Genomic DNA, 12,714 nt, shown 5'->3' with positions numbered 1-12,714 from the left:
GAAATGTTTTTACTATGGAGGCAAAAGGGTAGCCCACCTTATGGACACTGCATTGATAATAAGACAGATTCAAACTTGCTCATCAGCACTGCAGATTAAATGGAAAGAAAATAAGAGCTGATGCCATGTCTAGGAATTTAGAATCTGATGATTATCCTCATGTTTGGAAAGACATTCAATCCCTAAATCCCAAAATTAAAAAGCTATCACAGAGAGTAAGAGAAGCAGTCGGTGACAAGGCTATCGCAAGTATATAGGTTGAGCACTTCAGCAATAGCCAGAATTATGCAGACAATCAAGACTCCTGAAGATATGTAGATAACCTCCTTACTGATAACATTAGTTTTCATTTCCCAGATCTTATTACACCAGGTAACATCAGCCTATCTAATAATAAATCATCCGGCTTTGGCGGTCTTCATGCAGAAGCTTTAAAATTCTGCCACCCAATAATCTACATCTTGCTAGCTGCCCTATTCAATGCATGTATAATTCACCAGTTTCTTCCAGACTCCCTACTCCTAGTTCACTTAATACCATCAATCAAAAACAAGATAAAGGATGCAGCTGACCCTGGCAATTACCACCCGATTACACCTTACGATCCCGTTGAAGGTACTTGAGTCGGTTCTTCTGGTGAGACTTCTACCCTTTCTACACACCACTGACAACCAGTTCGGATTTGAAGCAAACCGATCAATCAACACCTACATCTATATACTGAAAGAATTGCTGAACTAATACCCATCTATGCCTAATCTAGCCACCTGGGGGGGGGGGGGGGGGGCAAGACAGCTTCAACGGGTGCCGGTCCCAAGCCCGGATAAATAGGGAGGGTTGGTGTCAGGAAGGGCATCCAGCCATAAAAACCCATGCCAGAACCAATGAAATAAGTCATGATATTGATAAGAATAGTGCTAGGGCGTACTCTGTAAATGATGCACAGACACATCACCCTAAGTCTGTGACATGGCGAGGGCTACTGCGTCACGAGCGGGTGCAGCTGAAGAAGCAATCTCTAAATATGATCAGAATAGGCCAGTTCAATATTGGATATATGATAGGAAGAGGAAGAGAATTGGCAAATTAGATGAGGATAAAGAGAGTGGATATTTTGTGTGTGGAGGAAACTCGATTGAATGGTAATAAAGCCACAGAACTGAGGGATGGCTACAAGCTAATCTATAGTTGAGCAAATGAGGAAGGTAAGAATGGCATTGGTGTAGTGCTGTTGGGGGAAATGAAGAATGCAGTGACAGAAGTGAGTAGAAAGAATGACCGCATTATGAGAGTGAAGATATGTAGAGAGGAAGAAAAGAGCTGTTTTTGGAATGAAATGAATGAGGTAATGCAAGAACTTTAAAGGACATGTCGGATATGAAACTGATGTAATTAAATGGGTGCATGGAGGACATGGGATCGGGGAGAGAAACCAAGAAGGAAAGAGTATAGTAGACTTTGCTGTGTCTTTTGATATGACAATAGTGAACACGTTCTTCAAAAAAGAAGAGGGAGCACTTGATAACATACAGGAGTGGCGGTAGATGCACACAAATAGATTTCCTCCTTTACAATAGATCAAGACTGTTGGAAGTTAGGCATTGTAAAGTTATCTCAGGTGACCACGTGGCCCCCCAACATAGGCTCCTTTGTATGAATTTGAAGATGAAAAGAGAAAAGAAAATGTAAACAAATGGGGCAAAGAAAATCAAGTGGTATAAATTGTTAGGGAGGAATAATGATAAGAAGAGAGAGTTAAGGAGAAGAGTGCTGGGAGATGTTGATCTGGGAATTGAAGATGTGGGAGAATGGTGGAGGCATAATGCATCAGTGATCAGAAGACATGGAAAGGAGATACTAGAGGAAACATCTGGAATAGTATAGGAGGAAAAGGAGAGCTGGTGGTGGGGGGAGGAGATGGGTGAAGTAAAAGGGATGCAAATAAGAAATCTGAAGAGTCACAGCTGGAGGAGGACAGAGAAAGATTAAGAGAAAGAAACAAAGAAGTAAAAAGGGTGGTAGCTCAAGCTAAGACAAGGACATATGGAGAGGTTTTTAATGAACTGGAATTCGAGGAAGGTTTGAGTAAGATGCTCAAACTGTCAAAAGTAAGAAATAAAAGAACGAAGGACATCACACATATTAAGCTAATGAAAGATAGGAATAGGACTTTCATACAAAAGGAAAAAGACATCCTGAAAAGATGGAAATAGTATTTCGAGCAACTGCTAAATGAAGAAAATGAAAGACTTGTAAGAGAGGATGGATAAGTAAACATGGGAATGGTAATGGGGATCTCTAGGGATGAAGTGATTGAACCTTAAAAAGAATGAGGAACGGGAAGGCAACGGGACCTGACTTAATCCCAGTCGAAGTTTGGAAAGCCTTAGGAGAGGATGTTGTAGACATCTTGTATGATCTGATGGTAAAATTATTTGAACAAGAAAAAATACCAGAAGAATGGCGGGAAAGCATGTTGATACCTATATTTAAAGGTAAACAGATGTCCAGAAATGTAGTAATTATAGAGGTATCAAACTAATGTCTCACACGTTGAGGATTTTGGAAAGAATAATAGATGGTAGGCTGAGAGAGGAAGTGAGAATAGTGAAGCAACAGATTTATGGAGGGAAGTGGCACAACTGATGGAATATTTTGCATAAGGCAGTTAGTAGAGAAATTCAGAGAAAAACAACGAGACCTGCATCTGGTATTCATGGACCTTAAAAAGGCCCATGACAGAGTGCCAAGGCAAGAAATATGGAGATGTGTTCAAGGGAGAAGATGTTGCCGGAAAAGTATGTCAGAATTATTCAGGAGATGTACAGGAATGTGTATACTAGAGTGAGAAGCAGTGTTGGAGAAAAGGATGGATTTGAGATAGGAGTTGGATTACACCAGGGGTCGGCACTTAGCCCATTCATCTTCAACATTGTGATTGATGTAATGTCCAAGGATGTTAGAGAAGCAGTGCCATGGTGCATATTATATGCAGATGACATTGTGTTGTGTTCAGAGGGGAGGGAGGAGTTGGAGGAGAGGTTGGAGAGGTGGAGAGCAGCACTTGAGTAGGGAGGAATGAGAGTAAGCAGATCAAAAACTGAATATATGTGTTCCAGTATTACTGAGGATGGTGAAAATAGCATAAGACTGGGTGAGGAAGAAATAAAGAGAGTACAGAAATTCAAGTACTTGAGCACCATATTAAAGGATAGTGAAAGCATCGACCAAGAGGTGAGACATCGAATTCAGGCAGGGTTGAATAACTGGAGGTCTGCATCAGAGATCCTCTGTGACAAGAAGGTTCCTCTGAAATTGAAGGGAAAGTTTCACAGCTCGGTGGTCAGACCAACAATGTTATATGGAACAGAAACGGCAAGTATGAGGAAACCAGAGGAGAAGAAGATGGATGTAGCAGAAATGAGAATGTTGAGATGGATGTTGGGAGTAACAAGGGAAGATAGGATTAGAAATGAGTATACTAGAGGATCGACAAAGGTAGTTGAAATATCAAAGAAAATACAGGAGGTAAGGCTTCGATGGTATGGATACCTGTTACAAAGAGAGGAACATCATGTTGGAAGACATATGATGGAAATGGAAGTGCTGGGTAGAAGGAAGAAGGGAAGACCAAGAAAGAGATGGTGTGATTGTGTAGGGGTAGATATGTTATGGAAAACATGGCATTAACGAGAACGATGTACAAGACAGATGGAGATAACTCATTCACAACTGCAACCCCATATAAAAATGGGTTAAAGTTGGGAAGAAGAAGAAGAAGAAGAAGAAGAAGAATTACCTATCTACTCCTCTCCTGTTTTCCTATGTTTTGTAGATGTGAGAAGAAAATTTGACAGACTAAACTAAATGAAGCTCTTCCTGAAGCTACAAAAAGAGGCACAACTCTATATTTAATACGCATTTTATATTGCTGGTTCTCCACACGCAAATTCTGTGTCAAATGGGGTAACATACTGTTATACACCTTCGTCTCCCTAAACCGGCTTCGGCAAGGGAGTATTCTCTGTCCATACCTGTTTAATACATTCACAGATGCCCTGAATGTCAAACTGAACTCACTCCCAATTGGGTGCAACTTCAAGGAAACAACTATAAACAACCTCTGTTACATCGACGATATAGTTCTTATTTCCCCATCAGTGAAAGGTCTCCAAAGACCCATTGACACTTGCCGCCAATATGCAGTGGAATTTTCTATCCTATATAACGAAACTAAGAACCAATACATATCACTGTGCCTGAGATCGCTTAAGCATATTGCAGAAGAAATTTCCCTCGGTAATCATTGGCTGGAATTCATACACGAATTTCCTTATTTGGGTCACATTATCACGAACGACCTAAAAGATGCTGTAGACATAGAACAGAAGCGTCATAAACTATGTGCAAATGACAACATAATTGCGAGGAGGTTTGCCTTTTGTCACAGAGACATGAAATTGCTGCTCTTCCACTCGTATTGCTACAGTGTCTATGGGTGGACCCAAGAGACCATGAGACGCGTCACTCTTTTGCACAATGACATTTTGACATGCCTCACAAACACTCCTCACTACCACTCCGCCACACAGATGTTCACAGAAAACCTCCTGGACAACTTAAAAATCGATGTAAAGCGACAATGTCCAGTCTGATAACCCAAGAGAGAAACAGCAGGAATTCACTCATTCAAAGCATCCTAAGAAGTGAGGCAAGATCTACATTGTGAAAAAGATGGGAAAATGTGACGTTTGTTCCCTAAATGACTTAATCACTGTCTTTGTATAATGTCATCTGCAAAATCTGTCATTATTATCATATTTCTATGGTTACTATTATTACTGGTACTTTACTTTTTTCATTATTACTGAGACTATTATCAATTTAAAGTTTCTCTACATTCAATTATCGTTTTTAGCCCTCTGGAACTGACTACTGTAACCAAATAAGGTCTCTAGCTGGAATTTAATTGTATACAATCTGTCCACTAATTATTTTAACTTTTAATGCTTCTTTTGCTATTCTTTCTCTTATTACTGTTATTACCATTACTATGATTAAAATTTTTTATACTGCTTCAGCAAATGTGTGGATATTGCGGATGATTAATCTTTTATCATGTTGTCTCATGTATCTATATTGTGTATGTTACTGTCTGTACTTTGTATATTCCATGGCCTTGAGCTGAAAATAAAATTTATGATTATTGTTATTACATTACACATTAATATCCAACATAAAAAAGAGAAGAATATACTAAAGAGATTAGACTACCGTCGAGGAGACCTAAGAAAACTAAATGAGTATGTTAAAAATCTATAGTACGACCAAAACACAGACATAGACTACAAAACTGCTCCAGATGTAGTCCATTAAAGCAAATACTGAAAAAATGGCAACCCTCAGCCTAAGTGGTTCATAATAAAATAATAGAAAGAGACAGATCCCACAAATCAGTGAGTCCACACCTAACACCAGAAGAAGCAATCAGGCATAAAAAAAAAACTCTGTAGAATGGTGGATAAATTAGTAAGAAATGCAAAGATAAATGAAGATTGGAGAGTTGCTTCCGCTTGTAAGGAAAATCCAAAAGAACTTTGCTTATGTTAATATTAGAAAGCCAATAAAAATAGCATAGATCCCCTAAGAGACAATGGAGGAAATTTACTGAATTCAGAATTGGAAAAAGCAGAATTACTGAATCAGCTATTAAATATAAAGGGGCAGTACCACTTGACAAAATAATATTTATGGAAGAAGATGTTAAAAACACAATAGAAAAGCTAAAAAGCTAGAAAAGTTTAAGATTCCTGGACTGGATGGGATTCATCCAAGATAAATTAAAGAGTTAATAAAGGAGATAGTTCCTCACCTATATAAACTCTACAGAAAAATGGCAGAACAATGAAAGGCAGATAAAGGATGGAAACTAGGTAATGTGCCCCCAGTTTACGAAAAGGTCCAAGAGAAGAGTCTGGAAATTATAGACCAATCTGTCTAGTATCGGCCCCGTGTAAGATTTTTGAAACCATAATTGCAGATCAAATTGTGGGTCACATTGATAGAAACAACCTGTGGTTAAACAGTCAACACGGCTTAAAATAGATCTCCCCTATCAAATCTCTTGTAATTTTCCATAACATGCTTGGTATTTACGACAATAGTAAAGCACTAGATATACTCTACTTAGATAAGTCCATTGACAAAGTTCCATACAAGAAGCTAATGACAAATGTTAGAGATTTAGGAATTGTAGTAGAAACAGAAGACTGGATTGTATACTGGCTAACTAATAGAAAGCAGAGTCATAATAAACAGTGAAGAATCAAAATGGCCAGATTTGACAAGCATAGTTCCTCAGGTTTCTGTCCTTGCTCTGCTCTTGTTTTTTTTTATTTATATTTATGACATTGATGTAGGATTAACTAGTAGTATAGCTAAATTTGCAGACGGCACCAAACTAGGTGTAGATGCAGCGGACCCAGAGACAGTAGAAAGTTTAAGAAATGTAATACAATTTCCTGAAAATAATATAGCTCTGGGAAAGTCTTTGTGTTTAAATTTAAAGTGGTGGACATGATTGACAATATCAAATGGTAATTACTATTGTCCAGTGATTCAAGTGCACCAATTAGAATGCAGACATTCCCTGTGTCACATACATATTCAGGTTAACTTTGATCATAATTCAAGAAACACAACATTGCAGCAACATAGAACACTTTTCAGTTCATGTTTATGTTCCTGCTTTTTTACCATTTTTAGGGAGATGTATATTGTGATTTTATTTCAGGGGATAATATAACGTTTCTTTGTGATAACCAGCAAAACATAGTCTAGTTTGTTAAAACAACCACTGCAAAACCAATCAGCATCAAGGAATGGTCGTGACTTAGTCAGTGGGCAGGGCTTAGCTACAACGTTAGCTATACTTTGCTATAGTGCATGGGACTCTGCTAAATTAGTTGCAAGCTGTATAGTGGCCCCTGTGGGATTACCCCATATGAATAGGGTTCACGTTCTGAATAACAATAATGATATCAATTCTTTTTATACTATGCACCCGATACAGGCACTACCATCAGTGCACCTCACATGGTGCACTGTAGACTATACTAAGGGTGGTAGGAAGCGTCCCCTCAGGCTCTAGATGCACCCACTTTGTGGGCTTTTACTTTACCTCCATCATGCTTCTTTTCTTCTATCTTTCTGTTCAACTAATCCAATTCCCCCTATTTATTTTCTTAAGTGCCGAATAACTGGAGTGCCTAAGTGCTTAATTTTTTTACTGAATTTTCTTTTAGTCAGTCTACCTACTTGTTAATTTTCTTAAAAGAAACGGGATTCACTTACTTGAATTTGTTGCTTCATTTTTTAATGCGGATACATTAGGATTACTGGCTGGTAATAATTGAGCTTTGATTGGATTTGGTTGCTGAGTTATAGACAACAATGTTTTATGCTTAACCCTTAATGTACGGATTCCTTCATATGAGTAGCAATAATAGGTATTAGGTAGTGGACAGATCCACTCATGGTGAGCATCAGTATTATGCATCATCGATTTGAACGAATCGGGCGGGAAAGAGTTTCCATTACTTTTATAACCCATAAATTCACTAATGACAACTTTTAGACTGGCTAAAATCAAGAAGCAGGCAGCTCATGAGCTAGTTATGATCTTGACTTCAAGGTAGCAAGTCCTTCCTCTCCCTCTTACATGACGTCTTATTAAATATTGGTTCATAAATATACCCAGGGGCTGCTGTTCGTTTTAGTTTTTATCTCTCATGATAGTATGTCAGTTATGATTGTAATTTTGCAAAGAAATGTTAGAAAAGACACATAATCCAAAAACATTACTGCACCTTTGATCTCAGTAAATTTACAAAAAAATTATATCTGAAATATGCTCAGAATTTGTTACTGATTTTAGTTCTTATCAGTTTTTATATTGTATGACCTGTAATTATAATTTTACAATATAAAAGAGATTTATTTATTGGAAAAAAAACATATAAATTGGTAAAATTTATGATTGTCTTGTACAAGAGGCCCCAAAAGGAGTTGTAAATAGCCATTTTCAACTTCTTGTAGAAGGTACGGATAATTTTCTTACCCCTTGTGCAATTGTGAATCTTCCTCCTTCCACTGGTGGGTTAATTTCTTAAACTACCTGACCTGAAAGTTTACCCAGCCTGGGCTGCTGCAAATTGAATTTTTAGCCTGGCTCTTATTTAAGCAACACGAATTCAAATGAGCAAAGTTATTCTACACAAAAATCAATAAATTGTTTATTGTAACAATAAGTTAGAGTCATTATTGTAAAATATGTACCTTATTGTATTTTCTTATTTAATTAACGATACGAATATCACTAGGTTTTATAAATATTGTATCAATTATTTCCTACTTTGATTTACAAACTGCAATAACTATTTTTGAAAAATTATAGCTTAGGGTGAGACTTCTTTTACATCTGTTATGTCATATAAACATAAAGTTAAGCAATAATAAATTTAATAACGACCACCATTATCACCAACATAACCCAAAATATATGTTTTCTTCTTTCATCATTACTTTTATTTATCACAGCGTCAAGGAATATTGTTAAACATACTATGCTGCTGCCAAAACAATAGCATACAGTTATATCAATATCCAAGTTGCATACACAAATCTTAAAATTGTTTGCAATGAGGCTAAAATAATCAGTTCAACAGATACAGAAAATTATCAGATGAAGAGGTAACTGGCATGAGAATGGCAGCGACGGAAAATACCTAATTTTATTCTTTTATTCATAGTCATTAAACAACAAGTTCTCCCGAACCAAAGAGATATGTTTTGATACGGTTCCTTTTTTTTATTTATTTATTTTTTTCTATGGAGGTTCCGATCGTTAACTCCAACAATGGAATGTATTTCTATATCCGACACCTTCTTTCCTTTTCCGTTCCATATCTACTAAAGCGTGATCAAGATTGTCCATACGAAAAACAAAACATTACCCTCTATTTACATCCCATTTTGCTCGGTATTTCTTGTCATGAAAGGCAACAACTTCCTCAAGATGTAAATATCACCTAATATAAAAGCTTGGAAATCTGAAAAGACCTCATAACAAGTTTCGCTATGAAAGTTATCTAAATGCAAATTTCTTATAAACTTTGGAGAATAGCTTTCATGTTAGGATTATAAAAACAATATAGCGAAAAAATGTCTTTAGATGTTACTATTCTTGTGTGTTTCGCTTGTGAACGTTAACTAAAATAAACAGGAAAGTACCATCTCATTTATTCGCTGAATGCAAATGAAAGGAAATACTTGTGAATTTGGTAAGGTGAATTATTTTTACGGAATATTATCTGGAGTAAGAGTAACTATAATAGTCTTGAAAGAAGCCCAGGAACAGGTAACATAGTTTTCCTGGCTTACAAGGCAATTAAAAATCTTCAGTTGCTTTGGTCATTTGGAGAGAATGGATTCCGCTAGGAGAGTCGGTCAATACTGGTAATTTTGAAGATTTTGGAAGGAGGAAGACACGGGCACCTTTCACGTGCTGGTTGTATTGGAAAACTGAGTTCAGTAAGTAGAGATGTAGAAGGTCCTTTCATGGTGTATTTCTAAAGATTTAAAAACTTTTCATAATTTCACTTCGTGGGTGGTGGATGATGTATCTTTGAAGCTGGAAAGGATATAAAGAATATTTATTTCCTTCATGTCTATCTCATTGAATATCTCGTATTTTTAATATCTTCCTCATTACTGCGAATGTGACCGATTTTGTTTCGCTGTAGTGGATTAATACAGAGAACGCAAACTTGGAGCAGGTCCTTAAATTAGAATTAATAATAGATCAGCTGGATACTGATTGCATCAACAATTAATTTACTTATTCGTGTGTACGTATATGTAAATTATATGTGTCCGTCTTATTGGAAAACATATACACAAAAAGACATATTCATAAACTAAAATTGTTGGAATTGCATAATCGGTTAGGAAATAAAAGTCAAACACTACAAGAGATCGTAAGTTTTCTTTTGACGGAACAAGGAAAATAATTAATTTCGTTATAGAAGAACCTTCGAGGATCCCAAATGGTATTCGTTCGTAAGAAAAGCTGGGAAGATTTAGAGATGTAGTGAATTCTTGCAACACATTCTATACCAAATTCATGTCGTGTTCATCCCTGTGATTCACATGATGTTTCCATTAAAGCAGTAGTTAGGGTGCATTAATGAAAGCAGCAACTTTCAGTTTATTGAAATTATAGGCAATTCTATCCAGGAATTGAGCAAGCAACATGTATTCGGTGGAACAGCATTTCTTAATGACGGCCAATAACCGCGGATTAGATTCTTTTATAAGTCAAGTGTTAACAAATAGTGGCTATGCGCACATTGCATTGATTGTTTTTATTCTTTTCCATCAGAGCCCTTTGCACTTACTGACTTACTTTTTCCGTAACGCACGCGCGAACGTACATTTCCTTTTGACTCCCCCCGAAATAAAATTCAAAACGAACCAAAAACTTCCATGCCTTCCCATCCAGCTATGATGGAAACTCCCATTCTTGGACACATGTCACTAACGCGCCATTAAATCAAAGGTGATCGTACGACAAACGCTCAAATAAGCAAAGAATGTGCCACCCGTCGTTGAATAACGTTGAGCCTGGCGCTTATTAAGGGAACATACTTCCCAACTGCAAAATGGCTGAGCAACGCCCAAAAGTCAGAAAGTCGCCAAACCTTCGCACCCGCTCTTCCCCACATTTAATACAAATATGATGCATTATCATAAATAGACATTATGTGCCTGAGCTTGCATTATATTATTTATCCATAATTGATTAATAGTCTCATTAAAAAACTGACTTGTATGTATGGTTTATGATCATATAATGGAATCAACGAGTCTTTCAAGAATGATGCTGCCACTTTCAGCCTTCATTATCGACAATTATTTTTTCCCATGGAAAAGTGGTAAATTTATGAAAATATTTTATACTGGCATCGTACCAATTATTTTAAAAAATAAAACAGATATATCGTCAATTAGGTATAAGCACTTTTCAATTTACTAACATTAAGCTCTATATTCTTGATTGTATCCTATTTTGACTGTGGAGATATTCACCAGACTCATACAGGCGTTGTTGATTTATGGATGAAAGTGATAAGAAATTACTCAGGCTATTGGAAGTGTGACCTTGTGTATAAGAATTAGACAAATGGCAGCGGAAAGAGATACTAGCAAACTATATAGATAACTTATGCAAGGGATTCATTTGGAAGGAAAAAACTGCATATAGAAGTAACTTAATTGGAGAGCAAATAAAAAGCAAAGGAGAACGAACACGAAATATAACAAATTTCTTTCCTTGGTGTAGAGGAGAGCGCAATGAATGACACCACAGCAGAAAGACGAGTTTGAATTAATGGCTAAGTAGTGATTTATATGGTATGCTAGTATTTGGAAAATAAAGCATTATTCAAGTTTCTACCAGGGAAGTTTTGTTCTAAATTTATAATAATAGTTAGCGAGAAGACATTACAACAGCTAATAAGTTTCTCTTTATCATATTGAGAAAGTATTCACGAAAAAGCAATTTATAAGTATCAGAGGGATTACCGAGAAATTGTTTTTTGGACAATTTTTCCCGCAGTATTTCCTTGAAATAAATGGCGATATACATACATACATACATATTACATATATATATAGATATATATATATATATATATATATATATATATATATATATATATATATATATATATATATATATATATATAAAGGATGTTTTAATGGACACAACGCCCTGTTAACTTCTTGAATTTTCTGCTCTATTTTGGATACGCTTGTCACTACAAAGCCTGAAGATCTAAGTTCAAAGAAATTTGAAGAAGAAATTGTAATGTCTGGTCCTGGGAAACAAACCCAGATCCAATAATCACAAAGAGGTCACGTTTGGATTTTACGAGAACACTTCAGACATACGGGAAGAGCAAAAAGGTAGCTTGAGTAACTGAAGTGTTCTCGTAAAATCCCAATCAGGTGAGATGTTTATCGAACAGGTGACCATTCATTAAGTGCATTTGTTGCTTTATTTAAATAACCTTTCAACTCCTACCGGAACCAGTACATTTTCAGTGACATCATTAGTCGCCCCATCGAAGGAGGTGTTAAAGTAATTTCCATCCAAGACAATGGATGTGATCAACTAATGTAGAACACCAAAAGGCAGCGAAAAAAAAAGTCAGCCTACTACTGACGGAGGGACTTCTTTGAAAAAAAGTTCAAGAGAGAAGTAGAGCAAGCAAAGAAAGCCAAGAAGGAACAGAGTTTCCAGAAGGTGAGGTGGCAAGCCGCACCAAGCCGTGGGGAAGAAAGGCTCAAACATCTAGACTTCACCTCTATTTTCAAGACAAACTAAAACTTGTATATTTTACTGTATATTTTATTTTGTTTGAATGCTATAAGAAAAACAACTTTGTTGTGTCTTTCTAAGCATCCTGAGACTACAAGAATCCAGAGAATCTACAATCTACATTATAAAATACAATACAAGTAAAATAAAAAGGAATAGATATAAACCAATCCCTGCATTTGTGACAGCTGAGAGCAAGCAATAAAAGCAAGGGTATGACATAAAATGGTGGCAGCGTTAACAGATCCCAAAGAAATATATAACAAGAAATT

At 36.4% G+C, this 12,714-nt stretch overlaps 1 protein-coding gene across 1 annotated transcript; it reads left to right on the top strand.

Moving 5' to 3' along the window:
• Nucleotides 1-2,760: 2,760 nt before the first annotated feature.
• On the top strand, nucleotides 2,761-3,072 carry LOC135202894 (uncharacterized). The gene has a single exon (XM_064232346.1). It carries the CDS (start codon nucleotides 2,761-2,763, stop codon nucleotides 3,070-3,072), a length of 312 nt encoding a protein of 103 aa, XP_064088416.1.
• The last annotated feature ends 9,642 nt before the right edge of the window (nucleotides 3,073-12,714 follow it).

This window comes from Macrobrachium nipponense, chromosome 33 (assembly GCF_015104395.2).
Source record: "Macrobrachium nipponense isolate FS-2020 chromosome 33, ASM1510439v2, whole genome shotgun sequence".
Taxonomy (NCBI): Eukaryota; Metazoa; Arthropoda; class Malacostraca; order Decapoda; family Palaemonidae; genus Macrobrachium; species Macrobrachium nipponense.
The sequence above is the reverse complement of the archived record's forward strand: the minus strand, read 5'-3'. Positions and strand labels throughout refer to the sequence as shown.

Coding starts and splice junctions, on each gene's coding strand:
- LOC135202894 (XM_064232346.1), top strand. CDS start 2,761: ATGGAGATGTGTTCAAGGGAGAAGATGTTGCCGGAAAAGTATGTCAGA.